The 18316-nt window shown below is 41.0% G+C and overlaps 1 protein-coding gene across 1 annotated transcript; it reads right to left on the minus strand.

Annotated features, from left to right (window-relative positions):
* Window positions 1-395: 395 nt before the first annotated feature.
* On the minus strand, window positions 396-13120 carry neurl1b (neuralized E3 ubiquitin protein ligase 1B). The gene is made up of 6 exons (XM_083915904.1): window positions 12946-13120; window positions 6870-7117; window positions 6450-6783; window positions 3842-4582; window positions 3000-3125; window positions 396-1870 (listed from the first exon to the last, which is right to left on the minus strand). The coding sequence occupies exons 1-6, from the start codon at window positions 12974-12976 to the stop codon at window positions 1623-1625; spliced, it is 1728 nt and encodes a 575-aa protein (XP_083772030.1). The 5' UTR covers window positions 12977-13120; the 3' UTR covers window positions 396-1622.
* Between the last annotated feature and the right edge of the window lie 5196 nt (window positions 13121-18316).

Here is an 18316-nt window from a genome sequence, read left to right on the forward strand (position 1 = left end):
TTGTGGTAGTAGTAGTAGTAGCACTATTGTGTAGAAAATATCAAATTAATGCAAAATATCAAGAGAGATTAAGAACCTGGAGCTTTCTATCATAACACATGATCATGAAATGTGACCTCTTTTGGCTTGTGCCTCAAATGTTGGGTTAGGATTTGATCTTGACCTTGGAAACACTCAAGGTCAATTGAGGAGCATTTGATTGCCACATGATCTTCATCAGACTAAAAGAAAGTACAGCCCTAGTTTTAGCATGGATTATTGTGACAGGCATGCTATCAAAATGTCATAAAGAAAATAGCTAGTTCATATTTTAGAAGAGAAGCACATTAGTGGGATCGTCAGTACTTATATCTACAGCTCTGCAGATTAAACTGACCCCAGCCCTTTATGAGAAAAAAAAGATTACAATGAAAAGCCTTGTGACAAAAATATGAGAAACTACTTAGTGATTATTGTGAGAAAGCTTCTCATTATTTTGAGTTTCTACATGGGCATGGGCCGACATGGGTTTTCTCAGGAGGGTGGCAAGGGTCTCCCTTAGAGATAGGGTGAGAAGTTCAGCCATCCGTGAGGAACTCGGAGCAGAGCCACTGCTCCTTTGCGTTGAAAGGAGCCAGTTCATGGGGTTCGGGCATCTAGTAAGGATGCTCCCTAGGGAGGTGTTCCAGGCACATCCAGCTGGGAGGAGGCCTCGGGAAAGACCCAGGAACAGGTGGAGAGATCAAATCTCCACGCTGGCCTAGGAACGCTTCGGGATCCCCCAGTTGGAACTGGTTAATGTGGCCCGGGAAAGAAAAGTTTGGGGTCCCCTGCTAGAGCTGCTGCCCCCGCGACCCGACCCTGCATAAGCAGTTGAAGATGAGATGAGTTGAGATGAGATGAGATGAGATGAGATGGGTTCTGTAAGAGCTACAAGAGACAACTTGTTCCTGAACTGTACTGAAACTACACGCATGTGAATCAGTCCACTTTTATTAATCTGTCAAAGTGCAAAACCAGATTCTTCTTGTACTTTCCAACATACTTTTCTTATAGCATACCACTGAACCATATTACATCTTCGAACTTACTATTACACCTTTTATCGCATACGTTCTTTATCTGTGTGCCTTTTCACCACAAGCTTTCAGTACTGTACTTGGAAAAATATGGCTAGGATTGTAAGCATAATTAATTGGACACACAATATGACAAAAATCTAAGGCACTAGAAGTCATAGACTAACGGTCCACATATTCTGCTGAAGCACACACAAATCTAGGACGATGAATGTAAGGAAACAATATTCACAGCAGGCTTTTCTGCTCAGCAAATATATGTGACGTAAGAGACATCACGTTGAAAATACAAAAAAGGAGCACATCTCTTCTTTCTCAGCCAAAACATAGGAACTCATGTTGCAGTCTGTATTGAGATGAGCACCATCTCAGTTCTACGTATGAAGTGCATAGCGTCTTTTCAGAAATGAGTCACCCATATAAAATGAAAATATAGGCACAAATATGTCCTGGTGTGGCTAATCTCCCATTAGGGCCAAAATCCATGTCAAGCCAAGCCTGAGAAGAGGACACAGGTGGCATCCAGATGCGGAAGTGACAGCACCTGTTTAAGCATCTGGATGATCATGGCCGGTATGTTTTGATAACATCTTTGATGGGCCTCCTGCATATCGGACAGCACGCATTGATCTGTCTCTTCAGCTTCAGCCCGCAGTCGTTGCACAAACACATGTGTCCACACGTGTAGATGACTGTGTCCACGTCCTGGTCGAAGCAAATGGTGCATTCTCCGTTTTTTCCAGCAGAGGGCAGTTCTGAGGCGGTGAAAGTGGGTGAGGACAGAGGACTGAGAGGGGAGCTGGGAGCAGTCACTAGATGATAAGAAAGAAAAACATGTGTGGGTCTGGATTGGAAATGGAGCAGACATGGAAGCATGTACACAGATAACTTTTGTTCTTGTAGTTGTGTGCGAGTTGTGTGCGAGTATGCCAGATTTAGAGCTTCAATAATGTTGCTGTCATATATTCTATTCTTTATTCTCTGTCCATATTTTTTAAGTGCATTTTTTATTTTCTTTATAAGCCATGATGAATACAAATTTCCATGTTAGGAACGGCTAGATTATTGAAATTTAACAAAAGGTACTATGACTGCAACTAATGATTATTTTCTAAATACATTTACAAGGTTTGATTTTCTTGATTAATTTATGTAACAACAGTTTAAAATGTCCATCACAATTCCCTAGAGCCCAAGGTGATGTAAACAAATGACTTTCTTTGTCCAAAATCTAAAAACATTAACTTCACTATAATGATAAGACAAGGAAAAGCAGCAAATTTCCACATTTTAGTAGCTTAAAGAAGAAATACTATGCTCATTTTAAGGTTCATACTTGTAAATGTGTAATTTTGTAATTTTGCATTTCTACTAAACCATGTTTACATGCGTTAATGTTGACTCCCACTATTCTTTTTTATACTGCTTGTCTCAATATACTTGTATTCACCATCTGTCTGAATCCATTTGGTGCCTCTTAGCGTCTCTGTACTGTCATCACTGCCCGGGAATAACAGCCCTGTAGCAGCACTTTCTACCATATATGGTATAATTGTGACATCACAACCATATTGAAGTCCTGAACGCTCGTTCTTGGCTTGGAAGTTTCACTTATTACAATATGGGACCTTTAAACAGTAGTATGTTTGGAGAAAAATTGATCATTAATGAAAATATCTGCTAATCAATTTTCTGTTGGTTGACTAATTGAATTATCGCCTAATCATTACAGCTCTAGAATGTACAAAATTATGGAGGAATATCTCTAACAATGCGGAAATTTGGAATAAGAAAGGAGATATGTTGTTGTCACTTCCAAAGTGAAACAAAACGTTATTCCCACATCTCGTCTAGTACAGTCCGAAAGACTACACCACTAGCTGTGACCTTGTGGGGGTTCCTACATATATTGTAGAATGCTGTCAACATTTGTTAACCTACCCAGAGAGGATTCAGAGGCAGAGGAGGATCTGTTGACACTGAACGCCAGGTCTGAGTCACTGTCGTCTGGGCTGCTGCTCTGAGAAGTGCTGGGGGATGTGGAGGGAGGGCTGGACTGAAGTGTTCCTGTGTCACAAAGATATAGACACATGAACAAAACCCAGATACTTAGACTCATGTAAAGCATTCATGGAGGGATTTTCTTTTAGTTTCTGTTAGAGGATAATATTGTTGGGTCTGTGATGATGGGAGTGTATGTGGGAGTAGCAAGACAAGGACAGACAGGTCACTAAACTTGCAGACATAAACTTTTCAACTACATTCTTTTAGTCTGGGAAAAATAAATTGCAAGGGCTGCCAAGACTCAAGAATAGACTGATGATAATTGAACCGTATGCTCCCTGGGGCATTTATCATTTTAGTATAAAAGGACAATTTAGAAATTTAGAATTTAGTTTCCTACCATACAGTAGCTTAGTTAGCTTAGCTTAGATTGATTTTTCCACCATTTTGAATTGTATCCAAATCAGTTTTTTTTCGCTACTCCCCCTACAAATTTTGAGCAAAACTGTACATAAAAGTAGGGATCTCTGTAAGTGTTTGTCTGACTATATGACTGTCCTTCACATATTTCAAGAACCATGCATCTAGCTCTTCTGGGGCCCAAGCAATTGAGCAATCCAAACAGGCACTCCCCAAATGGGGACTGCACTTCCCAAAACACTGAACACTTTCTTCAAGTATTTCATTCGGTAGATTGTGTTTTATAAGATGGTCTCATTTCATAATTACAATTATTCCATTATCACCTCTCTGTGTCGCTGTGAATACAATCAGCTTACCTAGTATCCTGAGTCGATTGACTGCCCCGTGCAGGGTGAAAAAGGCCCACAGGACCTGAGAAGAGTCCACACAGAGCAGCCTGCCACGTCCCACTCCATTCACCCCATGGTGCACCTCTCCGTTGGGCAGCAAACTGAAGCTGAGCACATCCCCAGAGCAAGGAATGGGGAAGCCCCGGTGCACAACCCAATACTCTTTACGGTCCAGGAGAACCTCAGGGTCTGCTGGCAAGTCCCCGGCATGCAGACTAGCTGGGTCACAGGATGTTAAACCAAATAACAGCGCCCCAAAGTAGGGCAGGCCCAGGTGGCCGACTTCCACGTACAAAGTCTCACCTACATGTAGCGGCCGGTCACTGAACACCAGAGTCCGACTGCTGTCCAGAAAGTGGATGCAGGCGGCTGAGCGATCTGCAGAGAGTATTATATCAGAGCCACGGACGCGGTGAAAGTGCAAGTCATTGTCCAGCGGGGAAGGAAGGCCCCGGACCACCCTCGGGGTACTGAATCCAGTGGAGGCAGATGAGGACGGTGTGGAGGAGGAAGAGGTGGAAGAGCAGCAAGGGATGAGCTGAGTGTAGTTATTGAGCTGGAGGTTGGCCATCTTGGCAGCAGCAGCCTGGTTGTTCTCCAGTTGATTGTTGTTGTAATTGGCTGAGTCGTGGCTACTCTGGGGCAGATAAGCACTCAGACGGGCCGCACTCAGGCAGCTGGAGCCCACACTCTCAGCAAACGTGCTTTCTGTGGTGGAGAATATGTACAAACAAGTTTGTGATTTGGACATGGTATGATAAGATCCAACCGAAGTAAGCTCAGGTCACTTGTTTTTGCTCCTTTAGTCTTTATCAATTCTATGATGCCTGAAGAAAAGATTGATGCTAAGATACAATCTATGTATCTCTTTGATGCCTGTTTTGCTCTGAAACTTTTGTTTGTATCAGCATATCATAGGACTGCAACTAATGATTAATTTAATTATAGATTATTCTGCTGATTATTTTCTCAACTGATTAATCATCTACAAAACACGAGATAACTGAAAAATGGAAGCTTACTGTCATAAAAGATAAACCAAACCAGCAAATATTAACAAAATGATTTATAGTAAAAGTTGCTTATTCATTTTCTGACTAATCAAATTGACTAATCGTTGACATGACATTTCTAATTCTAATTTCTTCTTAACATATTAAATGTATCCACTAATAGTGCAGTTCTATTTACTACTTTTTCCCACCGTGGCTGACAGCAAGCAGATGAGAAATATGTGAAATGTCTGTTATGCTGTGAGCCACTGTTCACTGGCAGGGTATTGGACAGTCCTAGTTAGGGATGTCACAGGAGTCAATGCTCCGATACTGCTCCATAGTTAATGCCAAAATTTTGAAAAGGTGATGGTACGGTGGTACTTGTATTTTTACAGTGTTTGGGATGTAATTCTTCCAGACCTGACAGAGCATTAAACACATACAAGCGTTCTGGTTTGCAGTTAAAGCCTCTGAACACCCAGCCCATTTTAATCCAGGTCTGTGGCATGGACATTTGGGCATTGTGTTCAGATGAACAGTGTTTGGCCTGTCTAGTTGTTTCGCTTCATCACTCTTTTCCCAAATTTGGCACATGTCCAACGCTCCGTTCCTTGGAGACTTCTGCCACCGAGACAGGCCAAACACCGTTCATCTGAACAACAATCCCCAAATAGCCATAACGCAGACCTGGATTAAAATGGGTGAAGAATCTCTTTAACATGAGCTCTCTAAACTGCCACGCTGCATGCACAGAGTTTACAGTACAGCTGAATTTCTCTATGTATGAGGGGCTCATATAAAAAAATGTCTGGTGCTAGTAGCCCCCCTACATTCCTTTATTACTATTTCTAGTGATGATGGAGCAGTTGAGTGCACTGGCCCCTCCAAAGCTCCTGGGATCTACAGCCTTGACCAAACATGGCCATAGCTCTTGTCAGACTGAAGATAAACACACCCGGTGAGTATGAGAGGAAGTCACAGGGGAGAGAGTGATGGAAATGAAGAAAGAGGGAGAAAGTGACAAAGTAATAGTAAGAGAGTGGTTAAGAGTAAGAGGTTTCATGGTGGATTGAGATCTGTGGTCCATATCCTGTTTATCTCTGTATGTCCTGGTTCGGGTTTTCTAGTTTTGTCACACAGATAGTCGATCCTTGAGCCACCCCAGGCCCCACTATCTACACCTACTATATTGGCCTCCGCTGACTTTCATGGCACAGCTGCTTTCTGAACTCTCGGGAAGCTGCTTAAATTAGCTGTGAATGTGTTGACATTATAAAAATAAGTTCCTGAGGTTTGAGGGTTGTCAAAGCCATGGTCAAAATAAACATGGCCTTCCAGCTGACGCCTAATCGAGTCCAAAAATATCCATAACTGAATACTTTTTTGGGTATATATGAACTGTAATGCTTGATTGTGTAAAGATTCATGACCAGTCAGTTGTGAAATTATTTCCTCTTACTTCCCTTTTAAATATGAGTCAGCTTCTGCTCGCCTCTCTTGGCTGCAGTTCTGACAAAAACATTAAGTATTACACAGGAGTCATTTTACAGATCAAGTAAACAACATATTAAAGTGCTTACCAAGCAGTGTGACCTCCTGAGTGATGCCATAGATATCTATGATGGCCCAGAGTGGACAGCCGATGCTAAGCCCACAGTGGAAGAGGATGGGCTCTGCTTCGTTGATGCTGTAGAAAACTCTTCCATGGCGATCTGCCCAGAATGACAACACATTGTCTTTCAAGGCCAGTCTCTCAGGCAGAGCTTTAGCCCAGTAGCCAGGCCGTGTCACCAGGTCTGGGCAAGCGTACTTGGGGATGTCTGTAGCGACCAATTCACTTGGGTCCAAACTGGTGAAACCAAAGCGTAGAGCACCACTCCAGCCAGTGTGCACGCCACTCAGGCGAAGACGCACCTGAAGGAATGGCATTAATCAAAATTAAAATTTTATTCTTCAAATCTCTAGCTGTTAAAATTACAGTGCGTTATTTGAAAACAAACCTTCTCATAGAGTTGGACAGGCCTGTGGCTGAAAGTGATGCCATTACAGAAGCTGTTCTTGCGTGTGGCACGGCGAAGCTGCCCATCCAGCCTGATATTTTTGCCCTTGACATGGGGGTGAAAGCGGGGTGACTCCATGTTGATGCTCACCGGAACAGCAGCAGATGTTCTTCTCTCCACACCTGCCCCATTGTTAGGCAGGGTGTAGTATTGCCTGCTGGCCACAGGGCGGGGTTGCAGAGTCACATCTGTGGGTACCAAAATATCAGGGGTACAGTGAGAAAAATGAATGTCGTTAATGATTCAATGAATAAACAAATTAGAGAGCAACATGGTATGTGAACAGCAGGTCTGCTTTTGTGCCACTCAGACAATGTCAAGACAGGAATGTTCGTGACACCAGCTGTTGGAAAAAGAGGCAACATATCAGCACACAGTAACTTGTCTGCAAGTAGTTCATGGCAGTTGGTTTAGAGGGCAGAGGCCAGTTATGTAAAGGAGCCCACAGTCTCACACACTTCCTTTCCCACACTGACACTATAAAGCCCCTCTCCTCCCCTAAATAAGTCCATTTAAATAGTCTCTTTCAGCTTATATATATACAGTATAAAAGGCAAACTGTCCCAAAGCAGTCTTCTTACCACATCCATATGGGACATTTATATCACAGAAATAAAACAAGGTGAAATTTGGACATAACCCATGCATAATGACCCCCAGTAATATTGGCTTATAAAAAATAGATTTTTTTTCAACAGTGCTAATACTAAAAGCATCACCAGAGAGAGAGAAAATAACAAAAAAAAGTCGACAACAGATGCTATAAGCCTTCCTCTTATTTACGGGCTGCACACACCCTTGGCCTACAGCATAAACAAACCCTGAATAGCCCCTTTCATTCCTCCAGAGTTATCTTCATGAAGTGAAGAATGAATCACACGGTGCCTAGTCAGTGAAGAAATACCTAAATGAAAAGGTTAATCTTTCATCTCATCTTCACAGAAGTCAATGGCCTACTTGAGAGAATAATGTATTCAACATCACAAACCAAATTAACAAGGATCATATATCAAACAAGATAAACTGGACATTAGCTTAAATGAAACTGTTTGGGCTTCACAAGAAACCAAATGGAAGCTGTGGATGATACGGTATAGACTGGCTGAAATCCAACAGTCAAAGGGAGGCGTGTTTCTACTCGCCTCCAGGGCCACAGAGTGATTACATTTGTTTAAAATTCCCTGTGATCTGGTGTAAAGACAATAACTCTGTGAAATGTTCCACAGTACATTTCCTAAATTAGACATTATCACTGATTATATTCTAAACTATGAAGCAGCAGCAAGAACATCTGCAACATCTCAAATGATGTGCGGGTGCCCCTTTCCTTTCTACTCCTGGGAATTTTGCTTTTGAGGGAGTAAAATACACTTTGGGTTAAGTGTATGGAGAAAAACGTGTTGAGGATCAGCCTCTGGGCCTTAGGCTCAACTGCCTCGCTGACAGAGGGAAGCACTGGGACTTTGTAGTTAAAGAACCAGTGTTATAGACACTTTGCCATTATTAGATGAAAGGCATAGCCAAGCGCGTTGAGTCACAGGAAATCTTTGAAAAACCAATCAGGTCATTTTATCAATTCTAACCTCTGTTCTCAAGGTATTTTGAGGACTCTTAAAAGCTCTTACAACAAACTAGATGAAGTAGATGTTTGTCTGCTGAGTGACAAAAAAAGATTTTCCTTGTTCATACAATGTGAAACAAAGACGCCCTGCGTTTTGGACTGATCTCCATTTTTGTTCACATGTACAAGTGATGCAATACACAACTTTGCCAATAGAGTGCTGCAGGGATGAAGTTTTTCTGTAGGTTAACCCGGAAGTTAGCATCACCTTGGTTCTCTCAACCAAAAGCCAAGGGGATTTTTCCGTTGGATTTTAGATTACTGCAGAAAATAAGTACTTACACGTTAGCAAAATAATCTTCACAAATGATGGCTTTTATGATTTTCTTTAAGCGTAAATGCAAATGCCTGAAGTAAAAAGCGAACCTTAGGCTATAAACGAACTACCACAGTCGAATGACTCCACCACTTTCCAAATGGTTTTGCCTTGATGACCTTTATGGCCAATTATTTAGCCACTTGTTAGCAATCGCCTTTTTTAAGTAGATCATTTACTGTAATAGAATTTTATTTTGTAGAGCAAAGTGTCTCTTCAGCTTCTGTTAACACAGGCCTTATTTCCGTCATCTAACCAAAAAAACCCATTGATTTAAAGATGAGGGAGAACTGCAACATTGCTAACAGATTTCAAGTTTTTAGGACTCATTCCTGCAGCACTTCATGCTTTCAAAACATGGTGGTGGCAAAATGCTATAATGCAGCGGAAGAAGGTAGAAGACGACAGTTGGCTAGTAAACAGCAATAGTTGGCAAAGGTTTTTGATGAAAACAATGCATTCAACATAGCTGTTGACATCGAATGTAAACCTAGTTTGAGTTTATTTAAAAGACAACTAGTATCTGTCGACATTGGCTGAAATGACATAATGCTTTTAAAGTTTTTGTATTATTGCACAAATAGAGCAGGGATACATGTCATTTATGCCACGGAGTGCCAGATGGTTGAAAGATTCTTGATGATCCTGAGAAACTGTAATTAGTGTTAAATGACTGTCTATGGGTTTTTCAAAGATCACTGGGTGATTTATTTTCAGAATATTCAGTCACTGGTAATACATGAGCTGGGGATAGGTCAGTGTCAGTGATGGATAACTCAGACCATCAGTTATGAGTACTGGGTCCATATTCACAAAACATTTTAAGCATAGCTTTTTGATGTAAGCTATAAGTAACTCTAAAAAATTCTTGGCAGTCCTAGTTTTAGGACTCATACATTTCTGATGTAATAGTATTTCATGATGTGTTTTTGCCCTAAAACAAGCTCATAAATCTGTGGTAAGTTAGAAGCAGTCAAGTGGATCCCAAAATCTCTGCTGCGGGCAATCTGCCTCGTAATCGTGTCAAAGTTTTAGAAACCTTTAATAGTGGGAAAGCAGCATTTATTTCCAGGCATATATTTTCCCGGCCTTCTAATATAATTCAATAATCCAATTTCCTTTAATAATGTCCTTTCTAAATGTTCTTTCATGCACAGGAAAGGAAGGACATTATTACCTTACCTAAGAAGTAAAAGTTCAGTTTTGGTATCCACCTCTCACTATCAGCCATGGTTATTATAGTCTGATAATTACGAGGCATCTGACAGGATACTTGCTAATTGTTAACGCGCTGCCGGACATGTAAGAAGCTGACAATTAGCTGTACATATACTTACAGTCAGTAAGTAGTCAGACTAGTCAGTAGCCTGTATTACGCTTTGTATCAGGTTAAACCATTGATACTTAGAGTAGACTATATTTTATTTCAAACTCTTTATTTGGATATGGCAACATACCTCCTGTAGTATTTTTATTAAGAATTCACTGACAGAGACCCCAAACAGCCCAAGACCCAAGACAACCAATCCGCTTCTTGAAACACATCATCCATAGCAACAAGGTCAACCCCGTCTTTTCATTTATCTTAAGACCTCTCCCAATTCCTTAGTAACAGTTGGCCTCAGCAGCTTTGTGAAAAGGTGAAGAAGGCACTCTTAACCAGGAACCAGTGCTACGTATTTAGGAGTCCTCCTAGTGGTAAGATGAAATGTTTTGCAAATACGTGCCCAAATATAGAGAATCAGAGCAGTGGTCTTAATGAGTGACTATCAAGAATTGGGATTTAGGGCTGGAAAGTGATGAGACAGACTGGGAGACCTGTTAAGGATGAGAAAAGTGGTCTTAATGCAAAGCTGAGTCTCAAGTCTCACATACAGTATAGTTCTGCTATCACATGGGGTTCAATCGTGATGTCTCCCTGTCTTTCTCCCTATGAAAGAAAAAGCACAAATAAATGCAATCATAAGACTGCACAAGACACTGCCGTGCCGAGGAAAGCTTTTTGAAATGTAAAACTGATTATGTGCATTCGTCAGAGTTATCTTTGGCCACAAGATGATCAGGCTCTCTATTCTCTCTTATCTCTAGGCTGTACGTATTCATCATACTGTGAACTCATTTATTGTGCAAGGCAAGACATGAGTCTCAGTGGAGTTTAGGGTCTTTTTCTGCAAGATCTTTATGTATAGGAGTTGTGGACATCAATTTCTTGGTAAAAACACCTGCAATCACTTGATACTCTTTTCACAGCCGGTGTTACGAAATCTTCATCACACATAGGTCTGTAAAATGACTTTTTACTGACTGATATACAAACCTACTGTCTGATATAGTGTGCACATCTCTAATACAGACCCAGAAAACGCAGATATTCTATCAATTCCCTGTTAATCAAAACCATACAGTGCAAACAAGGACCCACGCTGCTCCTGCTCCTCAGTGACTAACTAACTGTTCTCGGTCCAAACCCTACGTCAGCTGGCTCTGGTAGCAGTAACCACATCATTTAGCCGCCGAGTGGGTCTGTTGGAAAACGTTGGAGTGTGACAGACATTAAATCAAAGTGGTATGGGGAACTGATTATTGAGTAATGTTCTGTATAGGACATGCCATGACAAAGTGATGTACTGGGAGCACATAATGACAGCTTTATGCAGAAACTGGGGCTGACAATCATTTCATATGCAGGACTAATTCATTTGGGATTGTTCATTATATAAGGCTACTTTGATTGTTCAGTTTCTATGTTTGTTTGTTTTTTTATTCATGTGTGACCTGGCTGCTATAATGGTGAAATTTCAATTTCATTCAATTCTATGTGTTTATGTGGCTCAGGCCCATGGTCATTTGGTATGTATCACAAACAAATCATACATTAATAACAAATCAATAGCACAGGACATGGTGGTAGTAAAACAAATGTTTCTAACAAGGGAAGGACATTGTCCAACAAGGCACCTAGTTTTGACCTATTGTCCACATCACCTGCAAACACACACACACACACACACACACACACACACACACACACACACACACACACACACACACACACACACTAATCTTAATGCTCTTGAGCATCAAGGATGCTTCTAGGATATTCTACAACCAACACTATCACTTATTTTGAAGTGCATTTATTTATTTATTGTCAAATACTGCTGAGCATCATGCATTGTCGTGATGTTTTGATGGACTCACATGAAGCCACACATCACTGTTATTACTGCCAATTGATCACTTTAAGTAGATTTTAAGATGCATACTTTTGGGGTATGATGTGTTATTGTATATGCCAGTGTCAAAGACAAATTTCCATTTTATGCTTATGTAATTGAAAATACATTTCTGTTTAATTCATAATGCTTACATTCTTACGTCAAAACAAAATATGATACTTACAAAGGTTGCAGATCATCTGGGGTTGATTAAGTACCCTACTCTATCTATGAAACAACGTTTTATGGCAAAAAGAAAAAAATAATCATTCATCTCTGAAATAGAAGACAGACCATAGAACACAATCTGATTGTGAAGAAAGCAAAGGGAGCCATTGAACAGGCTGCAGTCATTTCAAGTAATTTGGAAATTGCTCATTTGTCTAAAACAATCATTTAAGAGTAGACTTTGGCTCTTTTCCTGCTGAAACGATGCTCATTTTGAATTCCCAAAGACCCAACTAATTTGTTTGTTATGATAGGTTAGGTTATGGTCACAAAAGAGGTTTTACTGAAAATTAGTTTAGTTGACGGTGGTCCTGCTTGATGTTCATCAACTATTCAACTGTCGCCCTTATTTTAGCCACTCTCTGTTTTTAATTTCAGCCTTCATCACTGGCTATAATTTGATAAATGATGAGTAAAAAATGGATATCCGGAGAGCGCCTGTATGGACTCGCTCCCTGGGAATCACGCTCAGCTCCCCCCGTGATGGGAAGCGCGCCTCCACGCAGAGCGAGCCCAAGCGGAGGAATCAGATCTAACCATGTGTATCTCTAATATCAAGCGGTTTCACACAGACACCGCTTCGCGTGAGTGCACTGCAAGCCTCGTGAACGATACAGTAACAACAAGCCTCACCTATTAAAGGTTTAGGTGTCGTATTCCCCATTATATCCAGAAATTCCTCGCACCGGCTGACAAGTTAATTCCGATTCCACTACTTCTCTTTCCATCCATGTATCCTCGTTCTGATGAGTGTCTGCCTGCAGTTCAATCTGGGTATCAGTGGCTTCAAATTGCGCCGTATCTCCCCGCTGAAGCATGGACGCGCTCTTCTTAATGTCAACCCCAAGCCCCTGCGACAGGCAGACACCTCCAACTGGCGCACAGCAGCCCCCTCCTTTCTTCAGTATAGCTCCCCTCTGCACGACTTTAAAGACACAGTAAACAGAGATCCTTACTTAAGAGCATCACAGAGCCTCTGAATAATTCATTTAATTATTCACCCAAAGCGTGATGAAGCCATATTGAGTGAGTGTGTGTGTGTGTGTATGACAAACATCACGCTTGAACGGGATGTGGCCTAATCTAAAGGAAGGAGATATGTCACTACATTTGCATATAGAGGGTCTTGCTTACAGTGTGGTGCAAACTTTGATAACAATAAATGATCATCGTTGATCATGGTTGTTTAAAGAGTCACGGTGAAGGGGTTAGACTGATCTGAATACAAAGTATAGATTTACAAAATCATTGATCCATGGTGTCAGGCTTTTAAGCCCCAGATCCCGTGCACACCCATCATCAAACTTTAATTAACCACCTATTCCTATGTTGAACACACAGATACTTTTAATAAAAGTCCAAGCACCATATGAGGAAATCCCCCTTATTTCCCACCCTGCCCTCCCACAGCCTTGACTGTTTCTCTCAAGCTGTTTCCTGTCTTCTGGACCACACCGCTCTCAGAGGAGCCGTGGCCTACAGGGTTTATAGGACGGAGACCATCAGTGAAGGCGTATCTCTCATAGTGGAGAATTAGAGAGGCCCGGGGCGCTCCAGCAGCTGTGTGTGCTGTATGTCCTGTGTGTCCTGAACAAAGCCTGTTGTTTAACAAATGAGAATGCATAAAAATGTAGATGTGCGCAAAAGTATTATTCGTTGAAGTCAATGTAATGTTTGTAATTGTGACTAATTAGAAAATGTATAGCAGAATAAGGGTTTACTTTCTGCTTCGTGTATGCAGGTTGAGTATACTGACATGATCCATATCACAAACCAAGGGAAAGTTCTTCTGCTGCCAACATGGTCATATATGATCTGATTCAGCCTGAGGGCAAACAAGGCTCATGAGAGATGGCGTTTGGGTTAAGGCAGACAGGAACTAAATATAACTCAAAGACAAAAGGATTTGTTTCTACCTCCTCAATGCTGTTTGTTTTAGCAGGATATGGTGGCTCTTTATATGAGCCTTGGCTGAATGGTGTTTGGGGTGAAGCAAAGCAGAAGTGAAATTCCCCCCACACCCTCGCTGTTGCCTCAGAAAGAAAGATCTGCTATGGCAAAGGGGGATTAACACAGGAAGTGAATATAAGGCTGTGACGAAGTCTGCAATCAAGCTTTCCCTGTAAACACAGCAGAGCTGCAGTAACAAGTGTTGCTTCCCCTAATGCTTGCTTTACTGCCTCAGTGCAGACTATGGGGTGTTAATGAACGCATAATTATTGCTGGGCTGAATCTTTTCCAAAGGAAAGGAACTGTACTTTCAGCCCAATCAGACACTCAAATGTCTGCAGGAGTATTCAACAGCACAAAGAAATGCACAGACTGACAGTCATGTTGCAAGACCATGTTCATTCACGTTGCCTAATGAAGATGCTGTTGGGTTTTGGGTTGAAACAGTGCTTTTTAGTCAATAAAGAGTTGGAAGCTGTAACCATATAGGACCCCTTAACTTTAACTAAGTAGTCATTTTAACCAAACCATGATCTTCCCTAAACCTAACCAGGTTGTTTCTATGCAAAGTCTGACCTCAACTATAGAGTTGTTACATCATAAAAGCTATATTGACTTCTTGGTGACAACAAGACATATAACATATAACATGTCAATTGGTACGTTTTAGGGGCCTTGACATATCTTGTTACCTTTGGACGAGCCAGGCTAGCGGTTTCCTTGTGTGTCCAGTTATTTTGCTAAGCTAAGCTAACTGGCTGCTGGTAATTTCCTGTTTACCATACATACATATTGTCCTTTAAATGTACTGTCTTTTTATGTTTGTTTTGTGTTTGTTTTTTTAGGTACGGTAATAGAAAATTTAGCACACTCTGGCTTAAACACACCTTAAATATAAGCTACAGCACTCAAAGGTGAACTATGAAAAGCATGCACCCATGATACACTGTATATCACTGATATGCAGTCAGTCCTCACTCAGTACATTCAGATAGTCTGTGGACAGTGGAATGCTAAACAAAACACATTAGTTAAGAGAGCATGTCGGTGGTTTGCTTCATACTCAGTGAAAGCCAAAATTACAATCCGGCATCACCCTCAGCTCTGACCCCTGGACACCATTAACATAGATATGTCAGTCTGATTGCTCTGAGAGCATTTCAGAAGCAAAGACGCTTCTGGAAGTTGGTGTGGAGACCAACTGAGAGAGAGCCCACACTGTTGGTTTGACCACCCATGTGCAAACAGAATTAAGACACTGCAGGAGAGAGCCACGTACATTCTGGCATGCTTGTGAGATTTTGGTGTGATTAGTTAGTGTGAGAATAATTGGTCCAGAGTTGTGATTTACTCCAACAAAACTGTGAAGGACATACTGTACAGAAATCTGCATCTATTTGTTATTGAATGGTTTGCCTCAAAATGAACCATAATGCATACTGCCCCCCTTTTGGGTATCATGCATCTGTGATGCAGCGATCTCACGCGGACTCCTACAGCAAATAAAGTTGTTTCCAGAGAAGGAGGGCAGACATGCCTCGTTTGCTCAAGGAAACTTGGCCCACAGCAGTGTGACTGCTGCCATGTAGAGCAGCGCAGTGACTGGTCCTTGGACAGCAAAGTGTTACATTTGCAGTATTTTAATTCTCTTTAAAGATTAAAAAGCAGTGTATAAATGCTGAGCAGATGGCCGTTTGGGAAGGTTTGTATGCGGTGGTCTCAGTATCAGGGGAGGGCTGCTGTCCAAACCCCAGCCACTGATCTAATGGATGAAGTGAGTCATACCCACCTTCAATGTGAACACAACCATCTCCAACAAACACACATGAGCCAGCACAATGAGCTACATTCATACAACAATGTTTTTCTGGTCACCACTCTTTGTTGAAGCACTGTTTTCTACTACAGTGCGTTCACATCTGTTTTCAATGTGCTCCTGTCTTTTCATTAGGTCAACTCTTAACAGGCCATTGGAGTCAAGCACCTGCTTTTCAAAAACACAGTAAGAGTTCAACTATTGCCAGAGCAACTGGATCAGTAAAAAGTCCCTCACGTAGATGATAAAACATACCAAGTTGAAAACGTTTTTTTTCTGTTTTTTTTTTTATCAAAGCAAACTGTGCAACATTTGCCTTTAATTGGAGCCATTTTAGGAGGAGTTCTTGCCATGTGCTCGGTGCCCTCACAGATTGTTCTAATTTCCAAAATCCTCAGATCATGAGACTGAATGCTGCGGCAGTCTTGAGCTGACAAAATGCATGCGTGCTTGGTTTCACTTCTGCAATTTCAGATTTCAGTAAATTAAAAACACCACCATGAAGTGAATCACTGAAACAAAGCGCTGCCGCTGCTATGAGCAGTGCACACTGACAATTGGTACTCATGCTTACTTCATAATTAGTTTTTTCAGCGAGGGAAAACAATTTAAATACTTAAAACATTACTGATTACAAACAACAAGCAGAGAACCATTCAAATGATACCTCCTAAATAATCCACTTGCAAAGTATATTGCTTTACATGTCAATATCTCTTCTACAACTTAGGGGGCCATTTGCACAAAGACGCATTTTGCTGTAACCGCAAAAGTTATGTATCGTTTTGGCCGATCGTCCAGATGGATGCGGTGTTATTGGAGCCTGAAACAGTTCTTTTCTGACTCTGTCCCAGAGTGGATAAATCTCAGAATGTCACCACAGCATTTTGAGTAGGTTTCAATGGTTTCGTGTGAACATGGGTATTCTTGAGACGACGCAGTATGTATGAAAAACGTTTTAAGAAGGAGGGAGAAAAAAAAAAGACTGTTTTGGGACGTGTGGAAGTACGCTTTATCGTAGAACATTTCACAACATTTCATTATGCTATAACAACATAAAGGAAAAAGAAACAACTTCGTGTTTTCTGAACTCAAGTCCGTGTGCTAGCTTCTTCTTTTTTAGCTTTCATGGTCTTCCTCAGTCAAGTTGCCTCAGTTGTCGCTCAGTGCAACAGAGCAAACTTCATCCACTGAGGAATGCCGTGACATGCAATTAAAATGCAAAAAAAAAAGTTTCCAGGGTCAATAATGTCAATAATGACAAAATTATTATTAAAGTCATTCAACAATCTGTTTTATTTTTTTTTATTGCATACAAACTCATAAAAAGCACAAGTGAAGATCACAGTCTATTGTCTGTCTGATCATCCTTCAAGAATAAGTTCTGTTTTCCTCAAATAAAGGGGAAAACTAAAATAAGAATTACAACGTATTATTTCCAGGATCTAGGAAAGTTCAATCAGTATTTGTGAACATGAGCTCCCCTCTCTCAAAGCCAGAAACCAGAGAAGTAAGTCTGAAACTTGTGTCATCAGGTATAAAGTCTGGAGCCTCTCCATAGACAATGAATGGAGACAGATTTATTTTTTAAACCCAAATAAGCTTTATTCTGTTATAGTGTTGTCAGTTCTGAAACAGAAAATGTTCCCATATACTTAGAACAGTCCCGAGTGCTCTCGCGACAGTAAGACGGCAATTTGCGGCAGAGAAAGTCTTGAATTAACAAATCATGGAGCTAACTTCTTCTGACGCATATGTTGTACGTCACCGTACGCCCAACTTTGTGCTTCACATCACGTCAAATGTGAAAAAAGCCGTTTTTTGGAAAGGAGGAATATTACACCTCGGTTTCACATACACAGGGCGTCAAATCGGAGCCTTTGCCTTATTAACACCCCTAATTTCATCCATAACATCTTTCACAGTTCACTATATGGAGCAAGTCCTTCATTTGTTTGGGATTTGGGAGAGATTTGTTCATGTTTGCTAATATTTTTGGACGGTCTTAGACCATAGTGACAATATGTATGAATTTTGAAATTGGGCGTAGTACCCCTTTAAGTTTTAGTTCTACTACTCTCTCTACTCTTGTCTGAGACTGATTCACCTTTTCCTGTTGGTAGGCAGGTTGTTAATAATGGTAATGATGGACATGGATTTTGACTGTGAATATGAGGAATTTCCTGATTTATTTTCCATTGAAGGAGTCTGAATCATGACATTACGCAACATGTCAGC

The sequence above is a fragment of the Echiichthys vipera genome (assembly GCF_963691815.1).
Source record: "Echiichthys vipera genome assembly, chromosome: 6".
Classification (NCBI taxonomy): domain Eukaryota; kingdom Metazoa; phylum Chordata; class Actinopteri; order Perciformes; family Trachinidae; genus Echiichthys; species Echiichthys vipera.